General features: G+C 43.8%; 2 protein-coding genes across 8 annotated transcripts; both read right to left on the minus strand.

The window, feature by feature from the left end:
• Positions 1–1,057: 1,057 nt before the first annotated feature.
• Positions 1,058–14,494, minus strand: LOC119227191 (sorting nexin-14-like). Of its 5 annotated transcripts, none has more exons than XM_037485713.2 (31): positions 14,234–14,494; positions 13,926–14,106; positions 13,702–13,822; positions 13,382–13,455; positions 12,836–12,914; positions 12,706–12,749; positions 12,506–12,593; positions 12,347–12,431; positions 12,086–12,242; positions 11,810–11,885; positions 11,582–11,626; positions 11,366–11,446; positions 11,071–11,185; positions 10,693–10,848; positions 10,471–10,595; positions 9,773–9,831; positions 9,402–9,428; positions 8,554–8,700; positions 7,751–7,883; positions 6,920–7,106; positions 6,512–6,595; positions 6,149–6,249; positions 5,166–5,277; positions 4,991–5,031; positions 4,667–4,786; positions 3,825–3,948; positions 3,290–3,454; positions 3,105–3,200; positions 2,883–2,974; positions 2,177–2,233; positions 1,058–1,656 (listed from the first exon to the last, which is right to left on the minus strand). In XM_037485713.2, exons 2-31 carry the CDS (start codon positions 14,060–14,062, stop codon positions 1,618–1,620), a joined length of 2,967 nt encoding a protein of 988 aa, XP_037341610.2. In that variant the 5' UTR covers positions 14,063–14,106; positions 14,234–14,494; the 3' UTR covers positions 1,058–1,617. The 5 variants fall into 5 exon arrangements, with proteins under 5 accessions (XP_037341610.2, XP_037341609.2, XP_037341611.2 ...); XM_037485712.2 differs by having other exon boundaries at positions 1,058–1,659; XM_037485714.2 differs by lacking the exon at positions 9,402–9,428 and having other exon boundaries at positions 1,058–1,659.
• A 521-nt stretch (positions 14,495–15,015) lies between these two features.
• On the minus strand, positions 15,016–22,841 carry LOC119227192 (heterogeneous nuclear ribonucleoprotein Q). Of its 3 annotated transcripts, XM_037485718.2 has the most exons (12): positions 22,705–22,841; positions 20,803–20,962; positions 19,772–19,890; positions 19,442–19,549; positions 19,059–19,172; positions 18,654–18,830; positions 18,378–18,513; positions 17,927–18,132; positions 17,685–17,834; positions 17,460–17,581; positions 17,030–17,355; positions 15,016–16,512 (listed from the first exon to the last, which is right to left on the minus strand). In XM_037485718.2, the coding sequence occupies exons 2-12, from the start codon at positions 20,948–20,950 to the stop codon at positions 16,484–16,486; spliced, it is 1,635 nt and encodes a 544-aa protein (XP_037341615.2). In that variant the 5' UTR covers positions 20,951–20,962; positions 22,705–22,841; the 3' UTR covers positions 15,016–16,483. The 3 variants fall into 3 exon arrangements, with proteins under 3 accessions (XP_037341615.2, XP_037341618.2, XP_037341617.2); XM_037485721.2 differs by lacking the exon at positions 20,803–20,962 and having other exon boundaries at positions 22,705–22,829; XM_037485720.2 differs by lacking the exon at positions 22,705–22,841 and having other exon boundaries at positions 20,803–21,062.

The following is a 22,841-nucleotide window of genomic DNA, read 5'->3' on the forward strand; positions in this document are numbered from 1 at the left end:
ACAACGCTTATGCACTATACTTAAAAGGCAAATTACTGCAGGACAAATATTTGTAAAGGAGTGTGTTTTCATTTCAGCTCAGGACCTAAACCCTTCCTCTACCGTCTGAAGGCAGGAAGAGGACACTACATGGAGGGACTCAAATCTAGGACACATGTTGAGTTGCTGAAGCCGTCCCTCTGCAGTGCTGACCTGCCTAATCTGGTGGCATATGGCGCCTTCTGCTCTGCCGATGAGCCCTCAAAGGCCCCCCAGCTGAAAATGAATCGGGACAGATATGGGTTTCTATTTTTCAACTGGAGGCTTTTGGGGTTCTGACTCTCCAAAATGTGATGATCATATAAAAAAGGAGCTGGTGTCCCCATATACTGAGGGGATTGTGCCACTGATGGCGGGGGTCCTGTTACAAGATTGCTCACGCATTTCAGCACACAGCTAGGAGGGAGGAGAGGAGAGGGGGGGGGGGTTGCTTAAATGCACCCTATAGGGAAGATGGATATTCCTTGGCAGAAAACACATCCCATGAAACGAGCTAAGTGGTGATGACGGCCTGTTTTTACTGCGGTCAGACCCATTTGGGCTCGGGCGGAAGTGGCCGAGTGGCCATTTGTTGACCGCTCGGTCGGATGAGAGTTTCTATCAACATTTTCAAGAGCTGGAAATGGTCCACACTTTGAAGAGGATAAGGGGAAGCGTGGAATTGATTTATCACGTTCTGACAATGATGCTGCAGTGATACCATTGTGTCAGTCAATGAGGTTCTGTTGCATAATGCATCATAGTTTCTGTAAATATTCACAGCGCGCTGCTGCAGTATCACAGATGGCCTCCTTTAAACGATCAAAGGAAGATTACCCAGTGGTATAGATGCAAACATTGTAATTGATATAATATGATGGGAATAGGACTTAATTATGTGAGTACGAGTGATTTACTGCTCCCGCAGGTACAAGCTATCTGCTTATGTGTGTTTACTTTCATACTGTATGTGCTGGAAGAGAACGGATATTCGTCACCCTTTCAGCAATATGTGAAAAATAATTCTGGAAACTCAACGCTGGCCTCAAAGTTTACTTCAAATAGAAAGGTTTTCTACATCCCTGCAATAAAGTGCTCTCAACCGTAACAAACTCCAAACGTGAGAATTAGGACGACGGGGAGAGAGAAACCCACCATCGCTGTCAAGGTGCCTGGGTGTGTTAACAGTATGACCTCACAGGTTTTGAAGAAATGTGTGTAACTTGGTTCATTCTGTATTGTAAGGCCCCTTTCACAGATTCAGAGTGTGGTGATTTACCCATTCATTCATCAAAGAGGACACTCTTAAACTTTAGAACCCCCCTTGTAACAACTTGTTACAATAAATGAACACATGAAACACGGTGACACATTTAAAGTTACGATCCAGCTGTCAGACAGTTGCAGACTTTTACATTGTTGGCATTGAGAGTTAAGACTTATTTCTTTAATTTCTTTAACAAAATAAATGATTCACGCAGCAGGGGAAGCCTCCTCTGGCTGTGGCGTGTATCCAGGTCAGACACTGTACATGTGATCTACATGTTAGCTTCAGTCTCTTCAGGGCTTTGATTCTTAGTGTAATGCACGTAAAGCATTTTACATCCATGGAGCCATCACAGAGGCCTCCTTCTGCACCTGCTGAGGAAACACAAACGCAGCGTAAGCTCTAAAATAGACGGCCTTTGTGGTCACATAGGTGTTCCATTGTATTAGTAGGATCTTTCGATGTGTGCAATACAGTGCATGTTGATATTATTCTGCTATTACTTGCACAATGATTACGTAGAAAAATCTTATTTCAGTTATTCAGATCTTCAAAAAAAAAGATCTAAATAACTGAAATACCACATATGCACTGAGAAATTCAGCTATACAAGAAATAATTTAATCTGCAGCTGTTAAACCTTTCGTATTATTTACACTGTTATTAAATTGCTAATATACACATATATATTTAATTATACATACGATAAATATAATTCAATTATCGTCATGCCATGTTACGGTTTTGCTGCTTTAAAAGGATTTTGTCATTAGTCAGCTGTAATCAGAAAGGCCCTGCCGCCCTGCAAAGGTTAATCCAGTTCAGATCGTGATTGGACGGGTGGAAGTTAAGACCCCCGTCTTTGTGAAACTAATGCCAACATCTGCTTACCGTATTTAGCTCTGGGAAAAGTTCTTGAATGGCGATGTCCAACAGCACATACGTCAGCTGACGGAGGCCAAAAGCAGGGGATAAAAAAAGCATTAAAGAAATACTTCACCCGCAAAATGCACATTTGCAAACACACGACTCAACCTGTGTTACCTTGAACTGTTGAAGAAAATTGATTTTCTTGCATACCTCTATCCAAGAAAAAGGAGAACATTCTTGATGAATTGAAGTAAATTAGGGGCTAAACAGCAAATATGTATGTGTTTAGAGAGGCTGGATAAAATAATACCGCAGAGGTTGAAGGTTTGTTTATTTGACAGATAACTTACAAATCACCTTTTATGCCTTTTCAGATTCCTCCTTCACCGAAGCATGCAAGAAAACCCACGTTCTCTGGAAGACCTCAATGTAACCCAGGTTGAGTAATTGGTGTACAAGCTGTCATGTTGTTGGTTAAGTACTTTTTTCTTTTAATACCAACAGTAGACACCCTTACATTGTCATTACGCAAATGCTAAAAAATGGCAGGAAATGTAATATTAAAAAATTAATTGAGAAGATGTGGGATTGTGTGCAAGTGTTGCAGTGAATAACACCCAGACGGTTGTCTTTTTTTGTCTTAACAAGTGGAAACATGCTGGAAAAACCACAAAGTGTGTTTCAGATCCTGTGTGTGTAATGTGTGTGTGTGTGTGTCCTTGTGTACCTGTTTGTTGAGAACCGGCTGCTGCAGTCCGTCAAAGAGGAGACGCACGCCTTCATACTTGGCCTCTTCTCCAATACATTTCCCCAGAAAATCTAAAGACACTTAGTTCATGAATTTCTCTTGTGTCCACGTGTTCACCATTTGTCTCTTAAATTGTTTGATTGTTGGTCAAGTTGCTCTACAAAAACAACAGAACAGTGCTTTAAAGAACGGACTAAATACCTGGAATGAAGGTCATCATCTCCTCAAAGGTCTTCTTGGCCCTCCTCTGCTTGTCTTCAGGTGAGCGGGGTACACTGCTCTCACAGAAAACCGTGTCTAGAAGGGCAGCGATCAGATTCATCACGTCACCTCACCAAAGCGCGCTCGGGAGGTTGTTGGGGGGGGGTTTTTGTTGCCACATTTACCTCTTAGCAGGGTTATGAGCGAGACCAGCCGGTGCTCCTGGACCACCTGGTTGAGTTTGTTCTGAAGGTGGTAATCGGTGTAGGCTTCCAGCGTGTTCTTCAGCAGGATCCTGCCAGCCATCAGCAGGTGGTGCAGCCAGTCGGGGACGTGGAAGACGACTCGGCCTGACGATGGAGCGTGAGGAGAGGAGACAAGAAAGCGTGTGAGTGAGGCTTGGACTGCACATCAGGGGCACATTAATAAAAAGGCAGCAATGTCTTCACAACAGGTTCTCGCTTTTTTGATCCCTTGATCATTTGAACAGTGCTATTTGAATAAAGCCATTGCCCTTATTTAACATGTCTAACTCAATAAAACATTCTATTACAATTACCTGAAAGGACCTGAAAAAACAAATGGTCGTACTCCCAATGAAGATGTCGTAGGTTGGTGATATCAGATTAAGTCTCATTTCACTGCGGTTACTGCTTTTGTTTTGTATGCAGTGGTGATATCCTACATATGTTCAAGCTGCTTTTATGAGGAATCACTTACCCACAAACATTAAGTAGTCATAAAGCCCATCAACAGTGATCATTTCCATGAAGTAGTTCCGATTGTGTCTCTTCTCGGTCATCTCCGACCGGTTGGCGTTGTTTTTGAAGAGGTCGTTGAACAGCTGGGGGAAATCAGACTGAAGTCAATTCACACACCACATGGTCACAAAATCGTTTTTCCAGAACCTTTTCTAATGTGAATGACCCTGCTGAGGTAAATATGCAACTTCCATTAAGATTTTGAAACAAAATCCGAGCAATGAAATTAGTACAATAATATAAATAATAAAAATCATTCTTCACTGTAAACGGAAAGACAAGCGGTGACTTGCGTTTATCTCTGTAGATTTGACACAATGACAAAATTGCTTTGGAGCTTTAGTTGAGTGGACGTTTATATTAAATTGTGCCGAAATGGGCTGAATTGTGTTTGACACGTCAACATTCATAAAAACCATTTTACAATCCAATAGATTTTGCCTCCGGCACGTTTCCATATTGAATGCCCACAGCCCTTTTTTGGCTGAAATAGTTGGGCTGCCAGAGCAGATCCAAATGTTATATAGAAACTATGCAATGACAGGATTCCTCTCACAACACAACTATGATAGAATACCATGCGCATAAAAGTGGAAAGATGTTTGAGACTAAAAGCACCTTTTTTCATTTCATGACAACCCGAACCAAATAACGCTTTCTACTTTGATGTACAGCGGCCGATGCGAACCATAACTGGCCTCTGAAAACCCCCCCAAAACAACAACTATAAAACCTGATTGAAATGTGGCTTTCTAGAGGAAAAAGCAGAGTATAAAGTTGAAAGGGAAAGTACTTCCAAACCTTTTTATCGTTCTCCGAGGTGGGGCTTAGGATAGTGAGCTCAGGGCGGCTGGGTTTGGGTTTGGGGGATTCACAGGAGTTGAAGTAGGATTGGATGAAAGGTTCCAGATGCTGCCCTTTCTGACAGAAAAAGCACAGGGTACAAAATGTACAAATTACAATGTATTCCTCTTTTACGTTTAATCCACCGTTAAGCATCTAAAAACATACACAAGTTACTCCTCAAATTTGCCGTGATGGGAGATATTTGTATTGTAGAAAGATGAGATGGAGAGAAATAAAATCAGGCCACAAAGTGGGAATGCATTTTTTTTTTTTTTTTACCTCTTTTATCAGTTTGCTGGGGACCGACTTAATGATTTTCCCTGTGAAACATAAACACGTTATCTCAGTGATGCATGGTCCTGTCACATTTTGCCTGAAACTCAAATATCTTTTCACTGCAACCCAAAGTCCGTTAGACTCCCCGAAACATAATCTCTGAGTGGTCACACGGTACCCAGGTTCACGTCAGGGAGCATCTTGTCCAGGAACTGAGACTCCATGCTGTAGGGGGACAGGAAGTCGGCGAGGAGCTGACTGTTGCTCAGCTCCGGGTGTTGCAGAAGTTTCTGTAAGGAAAACACGCGTAAATGTACTGTGTTCTAAATGATCTTCTTCTGAAGTGGAACAACAGCACGTTGAATCAGTGCTTTTACATGTAAGAAACATCAAAAGCAAAGTTGTGTAAAAGCAGGTAGAGTTGATAATATTTGGCGTGCCGCGTCGACAGATTCAATTTGCTTCTGTACGTTTTATAACCCATAAACTCAGGGCTTCTGTTATTGATTAACACTGTTAAGAAATATAATATGGTTTTGAATTGATATAGTTTTCATAAGTACCCTCTTCTGTCTATTGATTTCAGAATCCTCTAAATTCAATATACAAAAAGCTTTTTTTAAAAGGTAGTCTAGTGGCTTGACTTTAAGGGTAGCAATGGCAGTTTGTCTACAATGAGATCGCCATTCAGTTTCGCACATTCATGTCCCCCCCAATGATGAATTCAAATTACTTTGGCAATGGGTCCCTTTTTTTTTTTACTAGGGCCACCATGTGGTACAATTTACGTTTTTTCCAGTACTTTGGTTTGTGGCCAAATCGCGGAAAAACCTTCATTCCCAGAAGCCTCAGCTGTACTTGTGTTTTGTGCTAATCACCGTGCTGAGACATTACCTGCTTAGCAGCTGCATGTTAGCATATGGATTTAGCTCAAAAGCACCACTAACCCTTAAAACAGCCTTACATGAGACTTGCCTCACATTTAAATTGGCAGATGTTTAGTGGGAAAGTGGCACATGTTCAAATGTGAATCATTGAGACCACTTTTTATTGCAGAGAGACTGCAGTCACAGGTCTCTTAATCTCATCTCCTGACCCATCAATCACAATCTGTATCGTTTATACATGTGATATGTTTCAGTAAGTCTTATGGATATCTACCTGAAGGTACTCCTGAAACTCCTCGCGCTTCGATGTGAGGAACTCGTAATTCTTGGGACCAATGATTCGCTTCGAAGGCAAATGCGCATCTGGAAAAGAGCCTACAGAAATACAAAAAAAATGAAAGAACTAAAACAACAAGCTTCCCCTTACTTTGACGGGATAATGGTTTCCAAAAGGAGATCTTAAATTGTGCAACAGGACCATTAAACATACGTGACCCTTAAAGCTAAGGTTCAAATAGAAGTAATTTTATGTCAATCCGCTGGAATCTGTGAGAACATTTGGGTGGGAAATTCTTACAAAATGACAATAAATGAAAAGAAAAAAGCACAGGCCCTCTAATCCGAGAAGAAATCTTACCATGAAACTCAGTGAGCTTTGATTCAAAGACGTAGAACTCCAGATATCTTCTGTACACGGACCAATGCTCAGTCTCATGTCCCACTGCACAAACACAAACAGTAGGAATAATCAGAGGTTGCCGTTTATATTTTTTGTGAATTTGTCTGAACGAATCTTACCTACCAACCGCTAAAGTTTGCTGATTAACACACCATTTGTTTACAATGTGAAAAAAAAACAGGATAAAATGAGGTTTTTATTTATAGAGAAATATTTATAACGACTTTACAAGATTTCTCTGAACAGCATCCTACAGGACTATCAAATGTATATTCTGAATGCAAAACTAAGTGTGACAGAAGAGGACGCACCCGGCGGAAGGACCTCCCTCAGATGTCCGAGAAGGACGAGTCCGTCGGGCCTCACCTGCCTTCCGGTCGTTGCGTTCTACGTCGATGCAGAACACCGGGATCCTCTCCCTCTTCAGATCGTCGTCGTAGAAATCGATGTACGGGATGGTGATGTTCCAGGCGGAGAGGTTTCGGGGGGTGCTCGGGGTGGAGGCTGCCTCCATAGGAGAGTCATCTTCCAGCACCATCGTCGCTTCCTCAACCTCGAATGGAAGTAAGCGAGTGAGGTGTGCACGTGCTCTTTGGAATCCACACAACATTTTGTAATGGAATAGCCTCAGTGGAGCTTTAGGTAACTTGACCGTAGATCAATTAAGTAAAAAAAAAGGTATTTACTATGCCACAAAAGTGAGAACTTCTGAAAAGAAGTTCAACAGTCTCTTGAGAAGAGGCCAACCAGTTTCTGGAACCATGCAAATGTCTTAGAATGCAGACATTTGTGGTTTAGGTATAAAACTATCCGATGCATTTTGGCTTTGGGTTCATTTCTCTGCCAAGTGGTTACTGCGTGTTTGGGGCCAGGCCACATTTGTGGGGCTGAGAGTGCCATCTAGAGGGCTAATGAGATACTGCTATAAATGGTTGGAATACATATAAATTGAATTACATCTAATTGTGCTCAAGAATTCCCATAAGAAGGCAAGAACACATCATTTCAAATAGCTGCTGTTTTACAGAAGAGGGCGGAGTTACAAATGATAAAAAAAAAAAAACTGGTCAAGGTTTTTGCTTTTATAAAGTACTGGGAAAAATCAGATTCCTGTCCAAATTTAAGGAATCATCAAGTTAGCATAACAAACACTAGAAATACCCTAAAAATGAATTCATTGGTATGGATGAGCCTCACCAGATCGTCCTCTCCCTCCACCAGCCCATAGGATGGCAGCATTGCTCCCTCCATGGTTGTGCTCTTGAAGACTCCTTTGATTTTACTGCCGATGCGGCTGATACCAAAGGACTCGCCCCTCTTTGATGTGTTCCTACAGGCCAAACAGAGGGGGGGGGGGTGTCATTGAGCATTATGTAATGGAGCAGATGTGCAAAGCGCATGCAGCTTGAGAGAAGTGACATGGCAGGAACCGTAGCAAACAGGGGGCGAAGCAATGAGCGGCGTACCGCATACTGCGTAATGACCGTACAATGGGGTGAGAGGCTACAGCAGACGAACCCACAGGCAAAACGTCACTTCACAGCCGTCTCACAACGAAATGCCTGCTCTTTTTGTTAAAGGGCTGCAGGGCCAAAAAGCAAACGCAGCACACCGCAGTGAATTCATGAACAGACGTGTGGTTTAACGGTGCTCACCGAACGTGGACTTATTGTAAACATGACATGATCAAACCAGAGAACACCACAGGTGCTGTGAGTGGATGCCCGTTAGATCAAGTGAAATCAAAATCCCCACATGGCACAGGGTGATACACACAATGCAACTGAACACTGAAAGGTCACTGCATTGTAAAAAAAGAAAAGAAATAGACAAGTCTCCAGCATAAACACCACAATAGAACTGAAAAAACGGAATTCCATGCACCAGTCCCACCGTGCAGGCGTGTGGCTGGGACTGGGACCACGTAGTGGGACGGCATGCGCAGCACGACTTTCACACACCGAAGCGACCTGTGACACACGGATGGACCCCCGACTTACTTGGGTGATGAGTGGCGGTGGGATAGCGAGCCGTATGGGATAGTTGTGAACGTGGGCTGGGCATGGAGGGAGTTAAAGGATGCAGGTGAAGAGCTGCCAGAGGCGGTGAACATTGAGGACGGGGACTCGGGGCTCCAGTCCCAGGAACTATAAGCAGAACAACGGTCACGTCCCCCCCACAGGCAAGTGGCGGGAGAGGAGCGCGGGGGGGGGGGGGGGGGGGGGGGGGGTTCATACCAGGGCAGGCATTATGGTGGTTCCAGAATCAGATCGGACGTTACAGTCAGACACAGCAAGGTGGTGGCAATACAAATAAAGAGTAACAGGCGGGCGAAGTAGAAATGGGAGGGGGGGGGGGGGTTACTGAATTGCAGACATGGAGTTGAGACTTGTACACAAATGGAATGCCAGTGTCTCTTATCTCATCCGTCTTCTTCACGCGGCACAATTAACGTTGCTATGGAAACTGCCCTCATAAACAGCTTTCTTAACCGGGTGTAAAACTCAAACGATAACTCTTCCTCCCCGCCCCCACCCCCCCCCCCCCTGTGATTAGCTGATTCAGTTCACTTTTATCAATCTGTTCTCATGTTCACCCATAGCACAGGTTCCAGATAACACATTTAATGGGGAGATTACGTTAGCAATGAAATGGTTCGTCTTATTTTCGTTTCGCGCTCAATCAACTGGAGCCCAGATTGCGGCTCTCTCAGGGCACAGTCAATTTGTTCAAAAAGGGCCGCATGGTTTTCTCTGCAGACTCGCCAGGCAAGAATGAAGTGTCGCTTTGTATCTTGCGTGCAGCAGCAGCCATTGCTTTGATCAGCACACTGACGCCGGATACTCACCGAATGTCATCCAAACTGAGGCTATTTCTGGAACAATATGCACAAGGAGTTAGTGGCAGGGCCTCGTGGCCACATACACACCCCCCCCCGCCAGTGAAACATGACAGTTGATCCCTGGGCTCAGGTCACTTATTTGTTTAAGTTTGCATCCTACTGGGAAGCAGTTAAAAAAGCAGCTATTGGGAGTTACTTAAATAAAATTTAAGTTGACTTGGGTTGATGACACAGTGAGACTAGCAGTGAGGAACTCTGTGTTTTTTGTTTAACAATATAGGCATAACCCTAAATTGTCTTAAAGCGTTTGTATTTGACACAGGATGCACGGGACCTTTGGTAATCTGGGTAAAACACACCACACAAGTGAAACCCACCTGCTCATCCTGGAGTTCCTGGCCGGGGACTCTGCCCCCCTGAGAAGCTGGCGGAAGTACTGGATGAGGACATGCAAAGAGCCATTAAATGGATGTCAATCAAACCCGGCACATGCAAATTCTGGCAGTATTAAAAACGTTAAAAAAGGGGTAAAGCTGAGGTCTGAATAATTTACAATAATAAACATAATAGCACCGTTTATTCAGGGATTAGTGGCAACTAAAAAGCAAACTATTTCTTTTTCCGGACACTATTCATGCCAGGCAGCGCGTGGCCCGCTGTGCACAAAGGCCCGAGCCCCGGGCCGTATTCAATGAAACCGCTCGGAGGGGTGAAACTCGGCTCGGCGGGCTTGGCGTGACGCCAGCGCCGGCTCACTGGCCCGGTTGCGCGTCTGGTTTTGAGGACACAGACACGTTGGTGGTTGGTGGCTGCGAGAGCATCAGCGCATTCCAAATCAACTCCGTTTGCAGCTTTTGGGCCAACCCCCCCCCCCCCCCCTTTTCTCGATAAAGCTGACACCAGCAAACATTCAAATGGCAGAGGATATTGTCACCGAGTCTGCTGCCAACGAGACCCTGTTGTGACCGGACAGTAATTAGAAGCCTTAGAGCATGACGGACAGGGGACGCAGGTCAGGCAGGTGTCGCCAGGCCACCGGGGGACAGTCCCGTCGAGTGGCATAGTGGACACTGACCTCGTCGCTGTGACAGAACATGGGCGTGAAGACGTTCTCCAGGAGGGACAGGACGTGCTCGTAGGCTTCGAACAAACACCGCATGGTCTGCAGCTTCACCACCTCTGCGTACGGGCCGTCTGCAACTGGGAATCGGCAGACAAAAAAAAAAAAACGCACACGTGGTTACGGGCCAAACGCGCTTCTCCCACTAGGTCCTTACGTTCTCAGCGACTGACGTACTGTTGCGTATTTCCTCCACTATGAAGGGGTCGAAGCGGATCTTGTCCACGCTCTCGTCCAGGCAGTACGTCTCGTAGATCTTCTTCACCTCCTCGTGGAGCCTCATCTTCTCGGTGTCGGACAGCTCGGGGCACAGGATCCGGTCGTTGAATTCCTCTGAGAAGTCAAGAGTCAAAACGTCTCGGCGCTCTTTATTATAGACCTCAAAGAGCGCAGCTTCATGGGCAGACTTCGGTGACTTCTGCTCATGCTTTTGGGCTGTGTGAGGCTCAGAATTGTGTGGTGCCCTGAATGGCTGGTAGCTATAGGTAACTGCATTCATGGAATTGCACCCGATGGATCTTTTGAAAGCACCCGAAAGGTTTAGGGCACGCTTACCGACTGCAAGACAAAACTGGAGCACATGAACGGCCCCTTCTTGCTTCAGGAAGTTCATGAAACGAAAGAGAAGGTCTTGCTGTCCTCGGATTTCCTTCAACTCCAACTTCAGCACCTGGAGAGGGAGAGAGAGAGAGAGAGAGAGAGAGCGCAGTGGTGGAAAGGACACCATGAATGACCGTCAGACAAGGAGGTGCTCTTAGACTAAAAATAAGTCAAAGCGTGCATACGGTGATGACAGTATGACATCGTAACATACAGTTCATTCAGTGGCTTGATTTGAGGAAACACTCACAGAGGACTTTTTGCTGCGAACATCAGAGTACTTTTGCAGGAAAGGAACCAACGTTGAAGTGGGCTCAGTGGCTTCTTCGGGCTAGGGGACAAGAAGCATATTGGAATTATTGTTGTATCGTTCATCTTAAATCACCAATGAATTATGTCCACACTCTGCAGCAATGTGTTTTAAAGCATACAGAAGTAAAAGGGTCACAATACAGCATATACTCACAGCAGAGTTGTCGATGAATATTAAAAGTAAATGGTTCACTGTGTCCTGAAATGAAAAATAAAAAAAGCAGCCAGTAAGTTTACAAAATGAGACCACTAAATAAATGAGGCCATTTTTGTGCTGTTAGTGAACCATTTGAGCGGACATGCTTACTGAATACAAACCAAATAGTCAAACTGCCTCATGAGAGGGTTTCATAAAATCTGCCCTTAATGTGTCTACACTCACAGGATCAGCCAAGTAGTCCATTGAAGGAAGGAAGACAGAACCAGCCAATACTTCTCTTATCAGCAGAGTAAGAGATCTGAGAGAAGCGAAGAGATAATGCAGCGGGAAATAAGAAGATGAGAGCGAAGAATGATCCGTATTGGCCTTTTTTTTTATACTTTTGATGCTGGTCAGACTTTCTCTTTGAGGGACAATTATGTGCATTGATCGACGCTGTGAGGTCTTGTCATGCAAATATATGGAGGCACTGCTTCTGTGGTCCCGGCAGCGAGTTACCTGCAGTCTGTAGCCTTGGGAGGCAGAATGTAGGGGAAGAGCAACTCTGTCAGCTTCCTGAGGTAGAGGAGCTCATCTCTGCGGCTGCGAAGGCCCACGTGGAGGTCAGGGCCATATTCCTCCAGGGCGGCTTGTTGAAGGTACTCCGCGTTTTTCACTACGGGGGGTGAGGGGGGAGGGGGGGGGGGAGAAACCTTCATTGTTTGCTTTCTACGGCGAACACAAAGGAAAGACTCATTGGGTGGTGCATGTGAGCAGTACCTTTCTGTCTTGCTTTGCTTATTATTTCAATGTGCTTCATGGAAACTTTAAGAAGCTTTCGCGTGATGAGTGAGGCCACCTCCACCTGAGCGGGGAAAACGTTGGTTCAAAAACAATCCACGCTCAGTCCATCTGTATAAATATCATCATATTTGTTACCTTCTGGGTGCGGCGGACCAAGACAGCTGCAAAGAAGCGCAAAGTCACCCTGAGCTCGTCAACAAATGCCTCATCGTCCGTGACGTCTCTGAAAAGGAGCACTGTGCAGTCATTATTCAGGAAGTTCATGAAACATTATTAGCACATTATTCAAACTCGCTTTGGTTTCTGACATGATAAAAATACAGAAAATGGCCTACCTATACCAAGGATACACAAAGTTTTCCAGGACCAGCTCCAGAATCTTGGAAACGATAAAAAACAGAACTGGACTGAGATTATTTATCTACTAAGAACTCTGAAAATGTGTTTACTCCGTGCATGCATTACCTCTGACAAAGAAGCATCCACCTTAGAGGGAACTTTCAGGTCAAGCCATGGTTGATAGTTTTCCAATAACAAAGTCGGTCTATCAGTAAATAATAAAACAAAAAGCATTGTACATAAGAGAAAATCTTGAAAAACGTTCTGACCACTAGAGGGCAGTGTAACCTCTTCAATCTCTTAATAAAAAACAACAGCGGATAATTTATGCACGTTGGCAAACCCAAGACAATAAAAGCAGAATTATATAAAAAGAATCTCTTCAATTAATCCAGATGGCTGGTTGCCCTTCTTCAGTTAACCTTAATGCTAAATTCTTCCAAATAAATAGCATACTTTCTTTTTACTGGCAGAAGATATGCAGCAGCATAGTGCAGAAAGAAATCACTGAGATTATCCAGGTCTATGGAGCCTTTTGAGTGCACTCTCGGGTCTGGCAGCGTTTAGAGCTTAACTTCTCAGCATGTTGACACAAATGATAAGGTCATAATACAGCACACTGCAGTCAATTCCTCGACAACTGCTGAAAACCTACACCAGCACACATCTCACCTGTGCCTTTTGCATTTGATTTTTCCACAAACGGCACAGCTGTGGCCCAGAGGAAACAGCTCCTGTTCGTATAACTGCAAGAGAAAGTTAACTTGCTGAGTGCTTACAGTGGTATGCTATCCAAGTACTAGAATAATACTAATATTTCCCACCATTCAGCAAAGGAAATGCTTTAATCATAGAGAAGGTTGTGTACAATTAATTATCAATATATATCCAGAATAATTCTTGGGAAATGCCTAAAAAATGGATTTAAAAAGCGTCAAAGCCCACTACAATTGGGTGGTGTGACATAACATCTTCTTTCTTTCAGGGGGTACCTTGGTTTTTGGTTTGATGGAGACCAAGACATTGGGCAGCAGAGACTCTGGGCCCAAAGAGCAGTAGAAAGTCACGACTCCGGCCAGAAAGGACCAGAACACCATCATAATGTGTATATATCTGTCAGAACAGGAGGAAACACATGGCCATTTAATGAGCCAAAACATGTGAGGGACATACAGAGAGCGGAGGTCAGGGATGTCATAATGTGAGGCCTCCTCGCCTGTTTAACAGCACGGTGGTCAGCAGCAGCACCAGCAGCAGGAAGCAGAAGACGGGATACTGTCGCCCGAACTCTCTGAACCTCTCCAGCTTTACCGTGCGTCGCATTTTCTGCAGACAAGCCGTGATGCGCTCCATCCTGGTCGCCTCGGGGAGCTACGTGCACAGCCTATCGCATGTTCCTGTGGAATAAAGCAGACATTTGTCACCGATAAACAACGGGGATCGTGTCATTATGTGCCGTTTGTTCAATTACCAAAGCTCGTTATAGTGTTGCTTTTTTTTAAGTGTATCGTCTGCAGCACTTACTGTAAAATGTTCGGTGGATGTGTGTTAGTCCAGCGGCACCATCGTAAATTTAGCAGAAATGGCTGCGCAGGTTTGGCCTCGCTCGTGTACGATCGACGTGGGAGAGCGCGAGGCACGCGCAGCAACATCTGTGGACGCGCTGTACTGACACTCTGCGCTAATGGCTCGCGGTGCTCCTGCAGCCGTCGTTTCGGTCCATTTCGAGGGGCTGCCGGTCGCTGTCCGGTTGGTCGGCGCGCTGGAGACGCGTGACGTCACCGTAACGAGAGGCGTCGTGTCGGCTTACGCGCCCTCACGTAAATAAGCCTGAATAGGGTCCGAATTAAGAGACGAGGTGGCTTTTTTCCCAACCATGTCAATTTATTGTTTGTATTGTTACTCCATGTGCATTTGCGAGTATTTAGATACGTGTGTGTGTGTGTGAGCTGATTAGTTCAGCTGCAGTTACACGTGAGTCACATCTGCAGTTGCTGGGGTTACCTTAATATGACGTGACAGCGTTGGGAAGAAATGTAGAGGTCTCATACGAGACTATAAAACGGATGGAGAAATGGGAGAAAAGGCGTAGGTGTAACTGATGGCAATAGTCATGGCCGCATTTTCTAATACGTGATCATTCGGTAGCAGATCACATAATATACATGAAGTGCTTTATAGTTATAATTTGGTCCACATCAACCGGTGAGCATTTGTAAACACTTTCAGTCATAAAATAAAAAGAGCACAACCTGCGCAAAACATTTGCACCACATGAGGATTTACCCAAAGACTAAAGACACAGATAGAAATCAAAAACTTTATTACAAAAATAAGTTACACTCACCTCCATTTTACAGTATAAAACAATTTATTTGCAGGAATGCAAAAAACGTTGTTGGCCACCAACAATAGTTTAAAACTGCTAACATCTTTTTTTCAAAAGGTGGTTATGATGATTTTATTGAGGGAGTTAACTGTAGAAAACTGGGATTGACGAGCAGTTTTCTTTTTGCTTTACCGGGTAAGTAAGTCCTTCACTGCAGTATCCCTTCTACCACTATGTGACTATGATCCCTCACCAATCACAACAGCCAACGAGAGGCACACATGCTCACTGGGCAATATGGAAGTTCAGTCATCCGTCAAGATAACTCGAAATATGTTTTTGCAAAGTTGCTGTTTTTAAGAAATGGAAAGGGATCATTTAAGGTTAACATGATCTAATATGATGGGATATTGGATTAGTTTGTTTTACATGATTCTGATGTTTGAAAATCCATTGGTATCAATATAAAACCAAACCCACTGGAATAATACAGTGGCACAAAAGGGACACTGCAGGGCTTTATTTTGTTTATTTTTTTAATCAAAGGCAGTTGGATGCCTGTGATGTTGAAGCCTTTACAAAAGTAACATTTTATCCGAAAAACTATACAACCAGTAACTACATACGCTGAAGAAGCAAGGCAGCTAATTCAGTTCAAAATAGGATAAAAGCAGGGCTTGTTCAGACTCATCATATGAGATTGTTTTGCATGCCCAGTTTGACTGTTTGCAGTGTCAGAGCTGAAGCTGAAATGACTATATTACATTAAGTACATTGTTTTTGCGCTGCAGCTCTTGTGCATATTTTGTATGAAAACAAGCCCTGCTTTCATCAATATAGTTTCCCTATTTACAGTACAGGCCGGGTAGTTTAGACCTCTGTACTGAGGTAGTCAACCAACCCTTTAAAGACAAGTTCTGAAAAGAACCACTTTCCTGGAATGCCTGACTTATCCATGCCAGGTGGGTACACCCTAAAAACCTGCAAATGTTCTGTCAAACATCCAGATCAAACGATTAAGAACATGGATATTCAGACAATAAAAATTGCGATTAGCACAAAAATATACAATAGCATCAAGCTCCTTTGAGCCACTTCAAACCCAAGAACTTAAAAAAGTGCAATTTTTTCAATAATTATTTAAAAATGGCATGTTCAGGGACAGGGAAGGGGTAGATTGTAAGGGCAATACATGGTACCCTGTAAACCAGGGCTGGGTACAGGGGCTTGGGGCAAAGAGGCTGTGGAGAGTATTTAGATCCTCCAGTCATCTTTTTAAGGTGGCAGTTTTAGGAACAAAGGAAGAAAAAAAACATGGGGGAGGAAAGATGCTTCTTCTGTAAGGCTGGAATATCATTGGACCTTTTTGTCGTGCTCTTTTGTTTCAACATCCATCGCAGCTACGGTGTAACCCCACACATCAAGTCAGTATCCACTGTGACAGGTCAGGACCGCCCTCGGCCCCGTTTTCCTGCTGGTCCAATGAGAGCAAAGATAAAAATTAGCACAGAATTTGACAGGAAATTCCAGACACCTCTGTTGGACATATCAGCATATTTGTAGTCAATCAGCAATCTAATCGATCAATGAAATTGCACAACATTTAGACAAGACTATTTTGCCAGTAGCAGGGACCTCCGTTTGCCTCCTTAAAAGTATAGCATGTTGTGAATGACCTTTGACACCTGCCACGGATTAGTTATGTGGCAATAAGCAGGTTTAAGGGGCGTCTTACAATCACAACCAACATCCTTTTAAGACGATCGACACTTGACCTGTAGGTCGTCCTCAGTTTCCCGCCATCTACCGGTGCTTTCATGCACTAATCTACCATTCCCCTTACATCCTGATACGTAGACACCCACACTGAACAGTCATTTTTCCTGGGATAACCCAAGCCACAAGCGCTCCACATGGCAAGTTATTTGTCCAGGGTGAGCCGTAATGATCCGAGTGAATTATTGTGTCAGACTGAATAATTAAAAAGGTACCTCTGCTTGTTCCAGGGCCTCCTCGCTGGGAGAAACCCACTCTGCCCCTTGGTGTGACACCACCGCGGCCCCTGGTCTGACTGGCACCACCGCGGACTCCTCCCCTTGCCCCTCGTACTCTCCCAGACCCCTGGAAGTCATCATACCCGTAGTACGGGTCATCGTAACCGCCCCGGTAGTTATGGTAGTCGTATCCATAGTAATCGTAATAGTCTTCGTAGCCGTAATAGTCAGGAGGGTAAGAATAACCTCCCCTCCCGCCTCTGCCTCGGCCTCTCGTGGGTGGGGGCATGTGGGGAGGCCCGTAATAATAGTATTCATCATACCTAAAAGAGAAAACTCAATGTTACATTTTTTTTAAAACTTCATTTAGCTTCAACATTTAATTGGCTAACCGCATGACTAAAGATGAGTTGCATTGCGCTCTTACATGTGTGTTTTAGCGGCTTGTCTCTGGGCTTTGCGCTCCTTCCTCTTTTGGTCAGGGGGCTTGGCGAAGACTATTTCAATGTGCTCTCCCTCGAGGTCTTTGCCATTGAGATCAGCCAAAGCCTGCGAGAATTATCAATGAAATTGTGTTTTCACTGCAGAAACTGCAAGGTTAAGATTAAGTCGATACATGTCAGTGTAGGAATACATTTTTTAAATTCTTTACCTTCACGGCGCCATCTCTTTCCTCAAAGTGGATGAAGGCATAGTCTTTCAATTTCTTCACCCGCTCCAGCTTGCCAAACAGACTGAAGGCCTTTTCGAGTATCTCTTCTGTGACGGTGCTTGCCAAGTTCCTCACAAACAGCACTTTGACCTGGTGATCGAATACAAAAAGGTGGGGTTTTATTTTCAGAAGGAGGAACAAGTCACAGTGTGCTACCTACGACCTCTGGCCCCGTGCCTTACCTTGGCCATGACCTCTGGGTCTGGGTCCTCAATGGGGTCAGCCCACTCCACGGTGACCACATTTCCCCACACCTTCACCTTTCCGCTCATCAGCCGGCGACGGGCCTGAGCTGCCGTCTTGTGGTCTTCATACTCAAGGAAGCAAAAGCCTCTATTCTTCTTTTTGTCATCTGGCTGGTGGTACAATATGACATCATTTAGACCTTCTGTGGGTAGAAGGGACAGGGTAGAGGGAGAAAAGGTATCAACGGTTAAATGCCTTTACTCGACTGAAATCACAGTTAGATAAACGGTCAATTGTCCGTTTAGCGTCCAGTCAGATCTTAGCGGTAAACCATCATCGTAACGCGAGTCACTCCGGCATCGTTATAAAGAGGTCATCATTTGGACAATAACAGGAAATGCTTATATGATTGCGAAGAATACATACATACAGACTGTGCTGACTCACCTGTGACTTTAGCGAATTCTTCAACTATCTGCTCTTTTGTTTTACTCTTGGGAATAGAGCCAACAAACAGTCTATTATTGGCCACGGAGATGCACACGCCGATGTGTTTACCCGGTCGAATTTCATTGTTGTTGCACTGCAAAGGAATGGACGATATTGTGAACAAGGAGAAACAAAAAAGCTCCTTGATTGAATCAAATTTCTGTTTGCAATTTAACTAACAATTCCATCAGACCCTCCCTACTTCTGGTTCGTTCTTTAGTAGAGTAAACCTACCAATTTGACCGCCTGCTGTGCAGCATCTTTAGTGCAGAAAGTGACAAAGGCGTAGCCTCTGTTCAGGCCACTGAGAGGATCCATCATCAGGCGCAAATCCCAGATGGGGCCAGCTTTCTCAAACAGCGGAACCAGCTCATCCTCAAAGAGGTCTCTGGGGATTTTGCCTACAAATATCTGTCAGTTTGAGAGGAAAAAACAATATTAGAGCAACTCTGACTTGTCATGGGAGGATACAACAAAGATAACATTGAGGGAAAGGTGTCCATTCAGGTCTTAGCGGTAAACATCAGTGTAACCATAGTTACTACAGTGAAACAAAAGTTTCATCATTTAGACACCACGCAACTTAAAATGCATACTTCTTGCATCTTTAAATGATTTTAAAGACAACAGGTTCTGTACCTCAGTACCGACGGTGGGCTGTGGCCCTGAGTGAGCGGACTCTGGTGGGGGACCTCCATACTTCCTCTGGCCTGTTGTTACATCAAGCGTGTAGCCGGTCCTCTCCAGCAAAGCCTGATTACCAGAAAACATGGAGAAACAAAAGGGAGGCTACCGTTTGAATTGTGGAATGAAAATAAAAACAAGTTCCACAGTTGAACTGTGGGATCAAACACATCAAAAGGGTAAATTAACAGTCATTTAAAATGTACCCTTAATTCAAACAGCATAGTGGTTATAGAGATGAACTATATATTTACACTAAAAAGCATTGAATTGCCGATGGCATATTTGTCCCAAACATTAAATTAAATAAACTATCTGACGGCAGGATTAGTTCTCACTTTGATTTTGGCTTCATCTGGTCCTTTATTGGTTTCTGACACTTTGGTCCCTTGTTTCTCTCTCTGTCTGTACGTCTTCATCACGCCACAAAGAAAGGCACTTTTGTTCTGAAAGAAAAAATGAAAAAGGCTGCTAAGTACCATCAAGCAAGTAGTAACTAAAACATGTCAAGATGATTCATACAAATTCGAATTCCTTTTTTCCATAGAAAATGAAGGCTGTTACACAGGACAGCCAAAAGGTGTCTTGTAGTTAGTTTTTTCCCCCGAACTACACAAAAAAAACCCCACAAAGGTTAAAAACGTTATCTTAACATAATAAAAGCATACCTGAACATGAGAGAGGTCGCTGTCCTTAAATTGCAAAAGGACTTGCAGAGCACCTTCCTCGTTGAATTCTTTCAGAGCCTCAATTGCTCGGTCATCTAAATCACTATGCGACACCAAACCTAGAGAAGGGATAGAAAAGAGAACTGAGCAACTATCAGGGCTAAAAAAAAAGGTTCATTTCCAATGACTTCCTTGTCATTGAAGAAGGAAATGTCAAGTACAACTTAAAGGATTAAAAGAAATATTAGCATGCAGGGAACTTGGCATAAAATATATATTTCAATTTTATATAATGATAAATAATGAGTGCAATTAGAATGAGGAGCTGGACCAGGCCAATCCAATAGAGCTGTATTCGGTAGTCAGGCTACTTTTCACCAGCATGTTTCTGCAAAACTAATCACAACAGATGTGACAATGCAACTTGATATGCCAGTGCCCCTCTATTCTGTAGCTGGGAGTTTCTAATGAGCTGGTCTGCATTCTCCTCAATGGAGGGGACATCACCTGTCCAAGGCATCCACACACCAGACAGCTGCTGCCATTGTTTTTTTCTCAGTTCCATCTGGCTGAAAAGGCCTGACCATTAATTTCCCAGATCTGACCGAACACTGTCCTAAAATGACATGAAAACTTTCATCTGTAGCTCACCCTATTTAAACTGGTAAAGATAAGACCAAAGCAAGACATTTGCAATTATTTCATGGGATGGGGAGAAACATCATAGAATTAAAGGGGAGACTGACCAGCCTTACCACAGCACTCCCACGGACAGGAGAATTAATTTGCCCTGAAACCATTGATCATGCAACCATGTTGGGAATGCAAATGCTGCAATCATTTACACATTGGTAATGTGTAGTTCTATATTTTGTAGCACTGCAGTACCCATTTTGGTAGGAAACCACAAAAAGTTGCTTCGTGATCCCAATTCCCCCATTCAAAAAGGTGATAAAATGACAGTACATGCAAGAAATCGATAAACAAAAAATTGCATATAGGAATATGCAAGTATACTATTTGTGCCTTACCTGCTATGTAAATTTCATCTAGTTTTTCAGCAACTTTCTGTGGTAAACCAGCTTCTAATAAAGCCTGGAAGTGCTCAGAATGGGTAACTGCAGCAGCGGTGTCCATTGGTTCTTCTGGACCATTTCCATTAATATGTTCTGTGGCCATGTCTCCAGAAATCTGTGTAAATGCAATGAGCCAAATTAATCCTGGGTAAAGGGCAAGCCTTTGGATGTGTTCAGAAGAGTGCAAAGTTGCAGACTTAAAAGGGGAAAACAAATCATTTTACTATTATTGTGTGTCTTTGTTTTAGTAAGCACAAACAAATCAAAATCAATAAACACAGGCGCCACTGTGTACAAAACAAGTTATGATGCGTGCCTGCATGTTCCTGTAGTTTGTGTAGTTTCCACTATCCTGACAGAAATCTGTATATAGGCAGATGTGCAAGCAACACAAGACATTCCACATTCCAAAGTACCCACAAAAAAATCTTAAAATGTCTTGAAAAGACTGTTTAACTTCTGAGTCTGTGCCCATGTGGCAGTTCCCCCCCATTCTGGTTGGTTTGGGTTTAAAAAGTTTGTGCAAATGGGAGCCCACGTTGTTAACGCCTGTATCATCGCAGTCCTCTTGGTCACTGCTGGTGCAGAAGCCCGGTCTGGTCTGGACTCCAAATTACATGTTAACTTACCGTCTCCCCGCTGACTTCAGCACAGGCTAGATAGCTGATACACGTGTTCCATCACAGAGTGTGACTCACTTTCCGGTAGCTGACCGAAGAGCAATTATGCGCCCTTTAGCATTTATATTTAACACTTTAGCAGCACAAATTGGGACATCTAGTTAAATACTTTGTCAGGTCTATTATAAATCCAAGAATTTAGTTAAGTTTGAATCAAGAGATGCGAGACACTTACTGCCCTTTGATCACATTGCTATATCCGCCTATGCAGGTCTGGGAAAAACGTGGACAGCAATCGTCTGCTTCGGCCTCACATTCACTTAATGTTAGTTAACGTTACGTTGTGGGCCAAGCTATAACATCGATATTATATTGCAGGGTCTTAAAATTAATTTCATATTGTTAAGCACGTGCTTTCTCTGGTTAAAAGATATTTCAGTAATGTTAAAAGTAACAATAACGTGAACGTATAGTGCACATCAGTCGTGGCTTTCGGATTTGAAACGCAAAAACAAACTAGGAATAAGTTATTCTCAAGAGATGTGTATGGTAACATCCGATTTAAAGTTATCGGGGAGTGCCTGGATCGCACACGTTGAGGCTAGCTCAGCTGGCTATGCTAGGCTAGTTAGCCTCAGCGCTAGCTAGTGGGCTCAACAGCTCATGTTGCAGCCGTCGAGTCCACCAAGAGCCGTCGCCGGAACAATAACATGACGCGCTGGTAAACCAGATGGATCAATGCATCTGCGTTAAACATCGTAAAACGGTAGCCACACGGGGCGTCAGCTGAGACTAAAAGCTAAGCGGGAAAGCATTTGCTTGCTAAGTTAGCAGGTTTTTAGAAGCTAGCTTATGTTAGCACACGATGACAATGAGCGTGTCAATTGAATGATCTGTCAAAATAGGCTAGTTTCAGGTAGCACGCTAATTCGAACGCAATTTCACCGAGGCCATTGTTACAACGACACTTGTCGACAAGGATTCATCCAATTGACAAGGGAATAGCCTTTGAACGTAGTAAAAATCAACGCAGCGGCCTAGCGGTTGAGCCTGCTGGATGCGTGGTTTGTCAATGTGCCGCCATATAGGAAGAGTCCATTTTCAAAAAGCCGGTGTGGAGAAGTCGTTCCCAAGCTACACCAGTTTCCACATTGTTTGAAACAGCGCCGCACGATTGAGACTTTTAAGCAGTAAATTAAGCAACAATAACGCGACCAAATAGTAGCATTCGCCCTACCTGCCGCTGGATCACCAACGTGTATGGTGTTGATTATTTGGGAAGATAAATGTGATATTTAAAAGACAGAAAAAGTGTAAAACTCCCGGCACTGATCCGGCTTCAGTCATTCACTCTTGATGATGTAAAATGGCTGC

Source organism: Pungitius pungitius, chromosome 14, assembly GCF_949316345.1.
Source record: "Pungitius pungitius chromosome 14, fPunPun2.1, whole genome shotgun sequence".
NCBI lineage: Eukaryota > Metazoa > Chordata > Actinopteri > Perciformes > Gasterosteidae > Pungitius > Pungitius pungitius.

Bases quoted from the DNA above. Each gene is read 5' to 3' on its own strand.
- LOC119227191 (XM_037485712.2), bottom strand. From the start codon at position 14,062: ATGGAGCGCATCACGGCTTGTCTGCAGAAAATGCGACGCACGGTAAAG. The intron at 7,884-8,553 runs GTAAGTCGGGGG...TTTGGCCTGTAG, and splicing joins CACCGCCACTCATCACCCAA to GAACACATCAAAGAGGGGCG. The intron at 5,278-6,148 runs GTAGATATCCAT...TTTTCCTTACAG, and splicing joins AGTTTCAGGAGTACCTTCAG to AAACTTCTGCAACACCCGGA.
- LOC119227192 (XM_037485718.2), bottom strand. From the start codon at position 20,950: ATGGCCACAGAACATATTAATGGAAATGGTCCAGAAGAACCAATGGAC. The intron at 18,831-19,058 runs GTACAGAACCTG...TCAAACTGACAG, and splicing joins AGCCCACCGTCGGTACTGAG to ATATTTGTAGGCAAAATCCC. The intron at 17,356-17,459 runs GTAAGAGCGCAA...TTTCTCTTTTAG, and splicing joins CAAGCCGCTAAAACACACAT to GTATGATGAATACTATTATT.